Source organism: Xenopus laevis, chromosome 3L (assembly GCF_017654675.1).
Source record: "Xenopus laevis strain J_2021 chromosome 3L, Xenopus_laevis_v10.1, whole genome shotgun sequence".
NCBI classification, from domain to species: domain Eukaryota; kingdom Metazoa; phylum Chordata; class Amphibia; order Anura; family Pipidae; genus Xenopus; species Xenopus laevis.
The window spans coordinates 13,868,587-13,883,270 of record NC_054375.1 but is presented as its reverse complement, the minus strand read 5'-3'; the positions used below and the strand labels follow the sequence as shown (position 1 = coordinate 13,883,270).

Genomic DNA, 14,684 nt, shown 5'->3' with positions numbered 1-14,684 from the left:
GCTGTAGATTAATATGGCCTCGCTACATGGTACGGTAGATCTGGTGTCTCTGCTCTTCTAAAAGGGAATTCATCACTGAAAGAGTTGCCACCTTGTCCCTTTAAAGGAAAACTAAAGCCTAACTAAAGAAGTAGCTAGAAATGTTGTACATTATGTTTTGTGCTTCTGTACCAGCCCGAGGCAACCACAGCCCTTTAGCAGTAAAGATCTGTGTCTCCAAAGATGCCCCAGTAGCTCCCCATCTTCTTTTCTGCTGATTCACTGCACATGCTCTGTGCTGCTGTCACTTACTGAGCTTAGGGACCCACTCACAATATACAGTACACATAGAATAGAAATGTCACAATATAAGGCTAATTAGTAATTAATACACATAATTACTACATGGCAGCACAGAAACCAGTGCAATTAGCATCAGAATTTAATAATCAGCAAACCTGTAGCATCAGCTTATATTACAGCCAGGGAAGCTCATTTTCTGCTGGATAATTAGTGACGAGCCCTAAGCTTAGCTTCTCAACAGCCAATCAGAGCCCACTGAGCATGTGAGTGTCACAGACACTTTCCAAGATGGTGACCCCCTGTGACAAGTTTGAAGTCCTGGATCATTGCTGCTATTGACAAGCTGAAACTTTAGCCTCGTGCAATAAGTTCAGTCTTTAAAATATGGCATTTTTTGCGATATTCATTTTTAGGGTTTAGTTCTACTTTAAACCTACCATATTTGAAATCCAAGTGGACCCAGGTCCTAGTGAGCCCCAGTCAATGACACTTCCCATCAGCCCTATCTGGTGATCTCCACTGCTTGCTCCCCTAAGGGCAGAGACACACTGCCATTTCGGGAGATTAGTTGCCTAATGACAAATCGCTTCTTCTTCGGGCAACTAATCTCCCCAAACTGCCTACCCGTTGGCTAGAATGTAAATCGCCGGCGGAATGGCACTCGGATCGAATTTGCTTTCCGAAGTTGGCCGAAGATTCCTTATGGGGCAACTTCGGGCGATTTCGGAAAACGAAGAGTCCCTCCGGCAATTTACATTCTAGCCGGCGGGAAGGGCCCGAAGAAGAGGTTCGAGGGAGGTAAGGAAGCTTAGCTAAGGCAACGTAAATAGAAAACAGAGATATTGTATTTGTTATTCATCATGTCAGTCCTCCTCTGCCGCTAGTAGTAAATGCATTGCACAGACTCACAGCAGCAGAGGCCATAGGAGCCGTCAGAGGACGCGGGATGTGACCCACAATAACAGGCAGGTATTGTTGCTTAATGTGCACTCTGCTATAAGCCTTTCTGCTAAATTTAGAGCCCATTACAGCCCCCAGGTCGCTATTAACTATAATGGCCCCACTTTTCAACATGAGCAGAGCTGGATCTAAACTCGGCAGCCGGGAGTGATGTTAATTCTTTTCTACTGCTAGTGGGGATCTTTTCAGCAACCAGAGCCTTCATTTTTTTTTTTTATATAGTTTTTTATTGGTTTACCTCGGTCCATGGTTGCTAGGGTAATGGGGACCCTAGCAATCAGAGAGAGCGGCTGGACGAAAAAAGTTTAAAAAAGTTTAATTATTTAAAAAACACAAATAAGAAAAAATGAAAAACCGATGGCAAATTGTCTCAAAATATCACTCATCTGACATTATACTAAAACCTTTAATTTAAAGGTGTACAAAACCACAGCTTGCAAATCACTACACTCAGAGACATCAGTCACACACACACACACTCCTGACCCCATGAAATTCCTAGTATGACAGTCAGTGTTTATACTAATGGTGTGAAATCTGTCACTTTTCCACTTTTAATTTAGACTATTTACATGATGTGTTTGCCTTGCCCTAAACATACACTCTCTGCACACAACTCCCTCCATCAATTCACTCAGCACCTGCCTGTTCCATTGTCCCCTTTATCTTCCTCTGTTATACATTTACTACCACGAAAAACTGTGACACGGCACAATCCAGAGAGGGTAACGCATTTACATTCAAATTTAATATAACAACATGTTGCATCTGTCTCTTCCCTGTTCCAAGGACCTCTCATTAGGAGCCACAAGAGCTTCCATCAATCCCGGCAGCCCAACTCCCTCCACCAGCCGACATCCAAGGTGGAGAGATAGTAACAGCACCGAGAATATTAATATTTAAAGGGGAACTCTTGAAACAATGTAGCAAAAATACGTTTTTCAAAGGTATGTCAGCTGGCTTCTGCTACATTGTTTCAAAACTCAGAACTACAGCTGAGAAAAAGAAACATCAAATCACTAAATTATTTCCATATGTCACATACACACGCTTAATTTAAGGCTGAACTTTTTTTTACCAAAAGGAGGCATGCTGGGAGTTGTAGTTTAGCAAGGGCCTACTATTAAAGGAATATTGGTTTTTCTCTATCATAATCATAAGAGAGGCATGGAACATCTGGCACATTCAGTGACCCACATCCAACCTCCCAATGGGCATTCACGCTGCTGACTTCTCCAGGACTAAATTAATGACTGAAAATGATAATTATAGCATCTGGGAAGTGAATGTGAATGTGGGATAGAAGGTATAGTAGGGAGAGATGTGCCTATAGTAACAGTGGATAATAGTCTCTGGGAAGGGAGTGTGACTGTGGGATAGCAGGTATAGTAGGGAGAGATGTGCCTATAGTAACAGTGGATAATAGTCTCTGGGAAGGGAGTGTGACTGTGGGATAGCAGGTATAGTAGGGAGAGATGGTGTCTATAGTAACAGTGGTTAATAGTCTCTGGGAAGGCAGTGTGACTGTGGGATAGCAGGTATAGTAGGGAGAGATGTGCCTATAGTAACAGTGGATAATAGTCTCTGGGAAGGGAGTGTGACTGTGGCATAGCAGGTATAGTAGGGAGAGATGGTGCCTATAGTAACAGTGGATAATAGTCTCTGGGAAGGGAGTGTGACTGTCAGATAGCAGATATAGTAAGGAGAGATGATGCCTATAGTAACAGTAGGATAATAGTCTCTGGGAAGGGAGTGTGACTGTGGGATAGCAGGTATAGTAGGGAGAGATGGTGTCTATAGTAACAGTGGATAATAGTCTCTGGGAAGGGAGTGTGACTGTGGGATAGCAGGTATAGTAGGGAGAGATGGTGCCTATAGTAACAGTGGATAATAGTCTCTGGGAAGGGAGTGTGACTGTGGGATAGCAGGTATAGTAAGGAGAGATGGTGCCTATAGTAACAGTAGGATAATAGTTTCTGGGAAGGGAGTGTGACTGTGGGATAGCAGGTATAGTAGGGAGAGATGGTGCCTATAGTAACAGTGGATAATAGTCTCTGGGAAGGGAGTGTGACTGTGGCATAGCAGGTATAGTAGGGAGAGATGGTGCCTATAGTAACAGTGGATAATAGTCTCTGGGAAGGGAGTGTGACTGTGTGATAGCAGGTATAGTAAGGAGAGATGGTGCCTATAGTAACAGTAGGATAATAGTCTCTGGGAAGGGAGTGTGATTGTGGGATAGCAGGTATAGTAGGGAGAGATGGTGTCTATAGTAACAGTGGATAATAGTCTCTGGGAAGGGAGTGTGACTGTGGGATAGCAGGTATAATAGGGAGAGATGGTGTCTATAGTAACAGTGGATAATAGTCTCTGGGAAGGGAGTGTGACTGTGGGATAGCAGGTATAGTAGGGAGAGATGGTGCCTATAGTAACGGTGGATAATAATCTCTGGGAAGGGAGTGTGACTGTGGGATAGCAGGTATAGTAAGGAGAGATGGTGCCTATAGTAACAGTAGGATAATAGTCTCTGGGAAGGGAGTGTGACTGTGGGATAGCAGGTATAGTAGGGAGAGATGGTGCCTATAGTAACAGTGGATAATAGTCTCTGGGAAGGGAGTGTGACTGTGGGATAGCAGGTATAGTAGGGAGAGATGGTGCCTATAGTAACAGTGGATAATAGTCTCTGGGAAGGGAGTGTGACTGTGGGATAGCAGGTATAGTAGGGAGAGATGGTGCCTATAGTAACAGTGGATAATAGTCTCTGGGAAGGGAGTGTGACTGTGGGATAGCAGGTATAGTAGGGAGAGATGGTGCCTATAGTAACAGTGGATAATAGTCTCTGGGAAGGGAGTGTGACTGTGGGATAGCAGGTATAGTAGGGAGAGATGGTGTCTATAGTAACAGTGGATAATAGTCTCTGGGAAGGGAGTGTGACTGTGGGATAGCAGGTATAGTAGGGAGAGATGGTGTCTATAGTAACAGTCGGATTATAGCCTCTGGTTGAGCTACAAGGGTCATTGTCAGCTCTTGATCATCTGTTTTTGGCACAAAACAGAATTACAATATCTATTTTCAAAACCTGAAATCCAGTTTGTCCAGACATACCTGCAATACAGATATTATCGGCAAGTGGGCTAATCCTGCTCACACCAAGGCTCCGCACTGAGTACTGCAGAACATAGAAGGTTCCAGTAATGCTATTATATAGTAGAACTGATATTCTAAGCAACAATCACTTTATCCTTCCTAATCTTTCTCGCAAGCCCTGCCATTATTTCTCTACTGCGCTGTTGTTGAGGTTTCCTGATGCAATAATAACACGCTCCTCACCTCTCACTTGCAACAGAGACATTCACCTAATTTCCTCTCTCTGATGAATCATGGCCAGTGTGCATGGAATCCTGGGTAACAAGGGGTAAGTGTATCTGGGTTACAGTTTAAGTACATACACCAGTATGTCAAAATATTTCTTACCCCTGTACTAAGCACAATTCAGCAGGAACAGCCCCTAAGTTTGCTCATAGTCTGTACAGAGAGATCCCATAAAACTTTAGCAGCATAGGTATTCCTCTGTACTAAGCACAATTCAGCAGGAACAGTCCCTAAGTTTGCTCATAGTCTGTACAGAGAGATCCCATAAAACTATGGCAGCATAGGTATTCCCCTGCACTAAGCACAATTCAGCAGGAATAGACCCTAAAATTGCTCATAGTCTGTACAGAGAGATCCCATAAAACTATGGCAGCATAGGTATTCCCCTGTACTAAGCACAATTCAGCAGGAATAGACCCTAAAATTGCTCATAGTCTGTACAGAGAGATCCCATAAAACTATGGCACCATAGGTATTCCCTGTACTAAGCACAATTCATCAGGAACAGCCCCAAAGTTTGCTCATAGCCTGTACAGAGAGATCCAATAAAAATATTACAGCATAGTGTGGTGACATAATAAACAGCTTAATTGCAGTTAACCTGCTGTCGTGAATGATTCCCATACTTCACAATACATTGGATATATACAGGGTGCCAGAGACGGAGCATCCAGGGAACCATCACAAGAAGTAAGGCATAATCACTAATCAGTGTAAAACCCTCTATTATAAAAATATTACAGCATAGATATTCCCCTGTACTAAGCACAATTTAGCAGGAACAGCCCCCTAAGTTTGCTCATAGTCTGTACAGAGAGATCCCATAAAACTATGGCAGCATTCCCCTGTACTAAGCACAATGCAGCAGGAACAGTCCCCTGAGTTTGCTCATAGTCTGTACAGAGAGTTCTCATAAAATTATGGCAGCATAGGTATTCCCCTGCACTAAGCACAATTCAGCAGGAACAGCCCCTAAATTTGCTCATAGTCTGTACAGAGATATACCATAAAACTATGGCAGCATAGGTATTCCCCTGTACTAAGCACAATTCAGGAGGAACAGTCCCTAAGTTTGCTCATAGTCTGTACAGAGAGATCCCATAAAACTATGGCAGCATAGGTATTCCCTGTACTAAGCACAATTCATCAGGAACAGCCCCAAAGTTTGCTCATAGCCTGTACAGAGAGATCCAATAAAAATATTACAGCATAGATATTCCCCTGTACTATGCACAATTCAGCAGGAACAGCCCCCTAAGTTTGCTCATAGTCTGTACAGAGAGATCCCATAAAACTATGGCAGCATAGGTATTCCCCTGTACTAAGCACAATTCAGCAGGAACAGCCCACATATAGAGAAGGTTTCATATTCTCAGCCTCATGTTGCTGCAATCTGATTTCCAGTCCAAGAGCATTGGGTTTAACAAATCCAGGGTGCAAACAGGAAAACACTGGCAACTTCAGGTTTAACGAAAAATTAAAGGGGAAGTAGTTTTCGCTTTCTGTTTAGTTTTTGTGTCAATACAGGGAAATTTAAGCCTTTCACCACTGCTTTTAGTAGTGAATATTTCTTATTAGCCATGCAGATGAAGACAGGGAACTATTGGGGGCCAATCTAAGGGGCTGTGGGGGCATTGGGCTGGTACAGAATCACAAAACATAAGGTGTAGCATTTCTGGCCTAATTCTTTGTCTAAATCTAGTTCTCCTTTAAGATACTCTAAACAATCGGTCCTTCCTAGACTTTCCTATGCAAAAAAGAAAAACACTGATGATAAATGAGTTTTTCAGCACACAACTAACATTAAAACTGTGATGTAAATCTTGGGGGGGACGGAGCGCGTCACCGGCTTCATCCACACTCCTTATGTTTATCAAATGGCCCTGCTGATCATTGCAAAAGAATTACATGTTTAAGATTTGTAATGACCAGCAAATTGGCCAGATGACAGATCAACTCACCATGTTGTACTGGAAATTGCAGGTTGTGCAACTTTAATTCAGATATAGTTATGTATTTGTGTATGTAAGGGTCACAGTGCCATCAGAAAATAAAGCTTGTGAGCAGCAGTCCTGCCCTGCTTTATGGCTGAGATTCTAGCTATCTGTATAACAGAGCATTCTGTCCCAGTGACTGCACAAATCCTATCTGATCCCCTTTGGAAGCAGCAGTCCTGTCCTGCTTTATGGCAGCTGAGATTCTAGCTATCTGTATAACAGAGCATTCTGTCCCTCCCAGTTGCTGCACAAATCCTATCTGATCCCCATTGGAAGCAGCAGTTCTGCCCTGCTTTATGGCAGCTGAGATTCTAGCTATCTGTATAACAGAGCATTCTGTCCCTCCCAGTTGCTGCACAAATCCTATCTGATCCCTATTGGAAGCAGCAGTCCTGTCCTGCTTTATGGCAGCTGAGATTCTAGCTATCTGTATAACAGAGCATTCTGTCCCAGTGGCTGCACAGATCCTATCTGATCCCCATTGGAAGCAGCAGTCCTGTCCTGCTTTATGGCAGCTGAGATTCTAGCTATCTGTATAACAGAGCATTCTGTCATAGTGGCACAAACAATATGTTGGTGCTTTATAAATACATGTTAATAATAATAACTAAAGCCAGGGAAGTAGAGCAATGTAGATAGATAATGTCTGTCTTCCAGTCTCCAATACACCAACATAAACACACACTAATTGTGGAGAATTTTCCATTGGTCGGGCTGAGCCAAACACAGGCCAGAGATCAGTGAATAAGCAGACCCCCCCAGCTGACGCAGGATTCTGGGGATTTATTCCCTCAAGGATCAAGAACGATGTAACTAGGGTTTCGTTTAGGATTGCCCCCTCACCCCCTTTTTATACCAGCCACATCTTGAATCTGCATGCTCCATGAATAAGTAGCAATTCATTCGGATACATGCTGCAGACTGTAATGGCTTCCAGCTGCTATTTTAACCAAAAAAGAAAATCTTAATAATAATAATGGAATAGTCTCTTATATAAGAACTGACATCATGCTGCTCCCCACTCTAATCAGCAGTGACACAATCATTAGTATGAACAGCTCCATAGACTTCAATGAGTTGTATCTCCTAGTGATCAGTCTTGGGACAAAGTGACGCTGGTTAAAGAAGCTGCGGGTTGAACCCCCTTCCCCAAACTCAAATAAGCTCAGTGCTGGATTCTAGAATGCCCACCCTGCAGGATTAAAGTCCAATCAAAGGCAAAGCAACACCACACAGAATATAAGGTTCACACATTTAAGATCTATTAAATGGCCTAATGATTTGCTGTCAACTCTCAGATGCGGCGTCGGACCGGACACTGACGCACATTGCCGGCTTCCATAATGAGAATTTAGATGGATATGAATAAGAAAATAATAAAGGGCACTGTAATGCGTGGGGCCCCATAGGGACAACCAAAGTATCATTACAGAACCACACAGATGTCTCTTTCTTCTGGAAAGTGTTTAGTGAGGCAAAATACAGCTGTTCAACCTGCAGCCTCTAAAGTCTAGGAGATTCTAGTTGTAGTTCCATAACCCCTGCAGAACACAAATACGCACTCGTAACAGTCACCCTGCTATAGTTTAGGGGGTACGCAGGGCACAAATAAGGGCCCAAATCTCCCCCTAACTGGCCTTCAGTTTGGACTCCCTTAGCTCATAACAAGGTTACAGATATATAGAAACATTGGGGTAACAGTCACCCTGCTATAAGTCCAGGGGTACCCAGGGCACAAATAAGCACTCATCCCAAATTTCCCCCTAACTGGCCTTCAGGCTGGGCCCCCTTAGCTCATTACAAGGTTACAGATATATAGAAACATAGGGGTAACAGTCACCCTGCTATAGTTCCAGGGTTATCCAGGGCACAAATAAACACTCACCCCAAATCTTCCCCTAACTGACCTTCAGGCTGGGCCCCCTTAGCTCATAACAAGGTTACAGATATATAGAAACATTGGGGTAACAGTCACCCTGCTATAGTTCCAGGGGTACCCAGGACACAAATAAGCACTCACCCAAATTACCCCTAACTAACCTTCAGACTGGGCCCCCTTAGCTCATAACAAGGTTACAGATATATAGAAACATTGGGGTAACAGTCACCCTGCTATAGTTCCAGGAGTACCCAGGGCACAAATAAACACTCACCCCAAATCTCCCCCTAACTGGCCTTCAGACTGGGCCCCCTTAGCTGATAATAAGGTTACAGATATATAGAAACATTGGTGTAACAGTCATCCTGCTATAGTTCCAGGGGTACCCAGGGCACAAATAAGCACTCACCCCAAATCTCCCCCTAACTGACCTTCAGTTAGGGGGAGACAGATATATAGAAACATTGGGGTAACAGTCCCACACCAAGAACTGAAGCAGTGAAGGCAACGGTGGCTAAATTCTGCTAAGCTCCATTTGTGGTGGCATAAAACATTTAATAGTATGTGCCTGATTTAGGGACAGAGTTAAATCCAATGATGATTCCCAGGACTTTTTGAAGAATTCCAGTTCAGCCGAACCATCAGAAATCACGTGACCCTTAAGCTCTTATTTTTTTGGTTCACAGACAATGACATTTTTTTTTTTTTTGTGAAATATGAATATGCAAATGAGAGTTCAGCATTCAGCCAAATCTTATGTTGAGGATCGAGTATTAGTTCAAATCCAAATTCTGGGTCCCTAGAGGTACCGTAAGTACCAGTGAGAGGCATCAGGAACTGCTTTGGTCCCTTGATCCTTAAGGAATGAGTTAACTCTTTGCATGCTGGCAGAGATGACAATTCCATGGTTCTTGAAGAGCTCTCTAGATTTCAGCTGCATGACTCCCCAGCAGGGAATACGTGTACATTTCCTAATCTGGAAATCAACCAGGTTCCTCTGGATAATATTCTCCATGACTGCGGCAGGTCCTCCCCCTTAGCCCCCCTCCTTTCCTACCCTCCTCTAAAACACATATTACCTCAATGAGGAAAGAGGAATAAGCCGGGCATTGGGGGGGGGAGCTCTGTTCTCTGTCTCGCTGTGCCTCAGATTTATGTTAATGTTCTAAATCTGTTTAATATGAGCAGCGTTATCCCCCCGGGAAGAGCCCCTCTGGATAGACACATAGCCGGCCATTGCTTGCGGCATTCCATCCCTTTGGCATATTAAGAGTGCCAGGAACGTTCATGTAACATAACAGTGCATATTTCTGAAGTTGGCATCATGCAGAGGCAGCGAAACAGTAACCCTTTCCAGATGGGGTCGAACTACATTTCCCAGCACCTAATAAAAGTAAGCTGTTGGGACTGTGCTGGAACCTGCAATTCAACATCACCTTGGATGACTGCCTGACCATGAAGCCTTGAATGCAGTTAACTAGTTCCGATTCTCTCTCACAGCCACACTAAAGCATTCTCTAGTTACAGGGCCTGCGGCAGACAGTGGCTTCCCAAACCTATAAATCTCAGGTTTCCACTGTAACCAGCACCCCCTGCACAGGTTCCAATGGCACACTGACGTTAGTAAATACATGCATGTGATAATTCACTACAGATGAGAGAACTTCCCTAAGCCTAATGTACTACAAGAGGGCTGGTTTATCTAGTACACCCTGCAGAAGAACTGGACCCCTACAGCAGAGTTGGGTCCTTTAGGATCATGTACTGCAGAAGAGCTGGATCACCTAACAAGATACTACAGTAGAGTTGGTTCTCCTAGTGTTATGTACTGCAGAAGAGCTGGACCCCTACAGGAGAGTTGGCCCCCCTGGTATCATGTATTACAGAAGAGCTGGACCCCTACAGGAGAGTTGGCCCCCCTAGTATCATGTATTACAGAAGAGCTGGACCCCCTACAGGAGAGTTGGGGCCCCTAGTATAATGCATTACAGGACGGCATGGACCCCTACAGGAGAGTTCCCCCCCCCCCCAGTATCATGTACTGCAGAAGAGCTGGGCCACCGATAAGGAGATACTACAGAAGAGTTCGTTGCTCTAGTACCATGTACTGCAGAACAGCTGGACCCCTACAGGAGAGTTGCCCCCCCCCCCAGTATCATGTACTGCAGAAGAGCTGGGCCCCTACAGGAGAGTTGGCCCCCCTAGTATCATGTATTACAGAAGAGCTGGACCCCTACAGGAGACTTGGCCCCCTTAGTATCATGTATTACAGAAGAGCTGGACCTCTACAGGAGAGTTGGCCCCCCCTAGTAGCATGTATTACAGAAGAGCTGGACCCCTACAGGAGACTTGACCCCCTTAGTATCATGCATTACAGAAGAGCTGGACCTCAGGAGAGTTGGTCCGCCTAGTATCTAGCTGGACCCCTACAGAAGACTTAGCCCCCTTAGTATCATGTACTGGAGAAGAACTGGACCACTTATAAGGAGATACTACAGGAGAGTTGGTCCCCATAGTATCATGTACTGCAGAAGCGCTGTACCACCTAACAATGGACACTACAGGAAAGTTGGTTATCCTAGTACAATGCACTGCAGAAGAGCTGAGGAGTTAGGCCCCTAGTATCATGTACTGTAGAAGTGCACGATCACCTTAAAGTGGGCATTACATGACTACCTAGTACCAAGCATGAGCTACATGCAGACTGGTCCTTGGACCTCTAATGAGGACAGTGCCTTTCCACCTTACACCACAGGAGAGTTGGACACCCTACCACCATGCACTGCTGGAGAGTAGGTGACCCTACACAAAACAGATGATACCCTATAATATCATGTCCTAATTGCATGGCCTACAGGACTTTCTGCTGCCTTTGAGTCACAGCAGAGAGTGGACACCTAGGAAGTTCTGCAGAAGTTTTTGGTCTCAGGAGGTATCAACAGCCACATCCCCCACCAATGTCTAATTCAGCTGTAAGCATGCATTTAAGACACCTCAACCCCCAACAGTCAAAGGGAGATGTACCTCCTGATCATGCTAAATATATTCATCAAGATGATTATCTCTAGGGCCTTCAACTGTCGCTAGAATTCAGATTGACAGACGCCCAACCCCCCCCCCCCAATGACCAGCAGGTCAATATCAACATGATGACATGGGGAACGACAGGCACCCGTAGGACCTGTGGATCGCAGTAAAGATGACGGCTACTTGTTGGAGCTGAACATGATAGGTGTATATACAAAGTGTAAGATTGCTCCTCACCTGGGTGGTCTCCTTCTGGAATGTACATCCTCTCGTTTTCATTGACCATTTACGAATATATATATTTATTTATTATCAAAAAAATAAAAGGTTCCAGATAAATCCTCAGAGAGAAGGCCTTGTCCAAGCCTGGTGCCCACCCAGGAGAGAAGACTGGTTCCAGTGGTCCAGAGATCAGGGCTGTGTCCAGTAAGAAGAGGGGGAGGATTTCGCCAGTGCAAGGAAATTCTGTGCCCAGATCGGGGGGGGGTCTGGTCTCACCAGGAGGTTCTGTCTGTATTGAGGGGATGAACGCTCTCCAATAAAAGGGTTGTAAGCTGTCCGTCTCCAAAAATGAGGGGTCCCCAGTGATATTGGGGGGATTCTGTTTCCAGCTATGGGAGGCTGGTGGGGTCTCCAGTAATAGGGAGGGGGGAGGCTGTGTTCAGTAATGGGAGGTCTGTGTCCAGAGATGGGGAGCTGAGATAATACTGGTAGTGTCTTCAGTGAAGGGGGGGTTCTGTCTCCTCTGATGGAATAATTATATCTGAATCCACACAGAATGGGGGCTCTCTCCAGGGATTGGAGGGGGTATATCTTTCCAATAATGGAGAAAAAGCTATGTGAATTCAGTGGTGGGTCTGTCTCTGGGGTCAGGGAAGGGGGTCGGCCACTGATGATCAGTCCAAACTCTAGTGATGGGGGGGTTCTCTATTGCCCCCCTTTCTTCTCCTTCTTTTACCCGCTGGTTATTACCTGATCCCCATTATTGCATCGAACCCCCTCGTTTGGTCGGTACCTCTGCTGCCTCCCTTAGCGGAGAAACTCTGCATCCTCGGCCAGTCCGGGCCCTGGCACTGATAGGGTTACTGCTGCTCCGGCAGACACGGAGGGGTCAGTGCGGGGAAGCGCAGCAGGGTCGGGGAGACATGATGCTGCTCCGTATCCCGCACTGAGTGCTGTGCTGCTGCTGCTGCTGGCAGGGATCTGCTTCTGCAGAGGGAAGAGACTGAGAGACACCGCGGCTCAGCCCCCAACAATCTCCTCCCCCAGCCCGACTGCTCCTGCCTCTGCTCCTGCTCCTGCCTCTGCTCCTGATGCCTCTGCTCCTGATGCCTCTGCTCCTGCTGCCCCTACTCCTGATGCCTCTGCTCCTTCTCCTGCCTCTGCTCCTGCTGCCCCTGCTCCCTCCCCAGACTCACCGCTTCCAGATGTGCGCGCCAGGCAGCTCAGGGCAAAGGGACCCCGCGTCCTCCTTGATCTCTGCAACTAAGATATACAGAGACCCCCACATACCGGTATATCAGTTTTATCCAATCACAACTGGGGTCTGACACTAGTACCCCACCCCCTCCTCCTCCCAGGATTATGCTATACCAGCATCTCTCCTTCTCAGACTTGGAAGGACCCTCTTCTGCATTAAAACAGGACCCCCCTGCCCCAAATCTAGAGCATTGACAATCCCCCTTCTAAGAATGGGTCATTCCAGGACCCTTTGTGATAAAGCCATTTCAGCACCCCTGTTTTGTGGTTAAGCAATACCAGGAGCACCCCAAAGATTGACTTTCAATACATGAGGGAACTATACTTTAATAATACTGTCACTGCCCTGTCTGCAATAGAAGGAACATATCTGACCCAATTGGGCAATGGTACCAGCCATAGGGGGCAATGGGTTACTGACTGGTAAAGAATATCCCACAGTCACACTCCCATCCCAGAGACTATTATCCAACTGTTACTATAGGCACCATCTCTCCCTACTATACCTGCTATCCCCCAGTCACACTCCCTTCCCAGAGACTATTATCCACTGTTACTATAGGCACCATCTCTCCCTACTATACCTGCTATCCCCCAGTCACACTCCCTTCCCAGAGACTATTATCCACTGTTACTATAGGCACCATCTCTCCCTACTATACCTGCTATCCCACAGTCACACTCCCTTCCCAGAGACTATTATCCCACTGTTACTATAGACACCATCTCTCCTTACTATACCTGCTATCCCACAGTTACACTACCTTCCCAGACTCTATTATCCACTGTTACTATAGGCACCATCTCTCCCTACTATACCTGCTATCTATCCACAGAGTCACACTCCCCTTCCCAGAGACTATTATCCACTGTTACTATAGGCCATCTCTCCCTACTATACCTGCTATCCCACAGTCACACTCCCTTCCCAGAGACTATTATCCACTGTTACTATAGGCACCATCTCTCCCTACTATACCTGCTATCCCACAGTCACACTCCCTTCCCAGAGACTATTATCCCACTGTTACTATAGACACAATCTCTCCTTACTATACCTGCTATCCCACAGTTACACTCCCTTCCCAGACACTATTATCCACTGTTACTATAGGCACCATCTCTCCCTACTATACCTGCTATCCCACAGTCACACTCCCTTCCCAGAGACTATTATCCACTGTTACTATAGACACCATCTCTCCCTACTATACCTGCTATCCCACAGTCACACTCCCTTCCCAGAGACTATTATCCCACTGTTACTATAGACACCATCTCTCCCTACTATACCTGCTATCCCACAGTCACACTCCCTTCCCAGAGACAATTATCCACTGTTACTATAGACACCATCTCTCCCTACTATACCTGCTATCCCACAGTCACACTCCCTTCCCAGAGACTATTACCCCACTGTTACTATAGGCACCATCTCTCCCTACTATACCTGCTATCCCACAGTCACACTCCCTTCACAGAGACTATTATCCTCACTTGAATTTTCATCTACTTTGGTCTATATGTAGTACCCTTTTTAGAACCCCTTAAAGTCTAGTGTATGAACGAGTAGCTTCACCTTCTGGATTCAGCCACACTGGGAACCCATGAGCACTTCTCTGTAAAAGCAACATCCATCATGCTTACTGCCTGGCACCACCATCTGAACCTAAAGAAGGGAACCAGGAGTA

At 45.5% G+C, this 14,684-nt stretch overlaps 1 protein-coding gene across 9 annotated transcripts in view; it reads right to left on the bottom strand.

The window, feature by feature from the left end:
• cacna1c.L (calcium channel, voltage-dependent, L type, alpha 1C subunit L homeolog) overlaps positions 1-12,819 on the bottom strand; it is a 260,836-nt gene extending 248,017 nt beyond the window's left edge. For 5 of the 9 annotated variants that reach the window (XM_041585935.1, XM_041585933.1, XM_041585934.1 and 2 more), the window contains exon 1: positions 11,752-12,819. In XM_041585935.1, coding sequence (XP_041441869.1) covers positions 11,752-11,800 — 49 coding nt within the window. In that variant the 5' untranslated portion in view covers positions 11,801-12,819. The remainder of the gene's footprint in view (positions 1-11,751) is intronic. The other 4 variants (XM_041585930.1, XM_041585932.1, XM_041585929.1 and 1 more) reach the window with 1 other exon arrangement.
• Between the last annotated feature and the right edge of the window lie 1,865 nt (positions 12,820-14,684).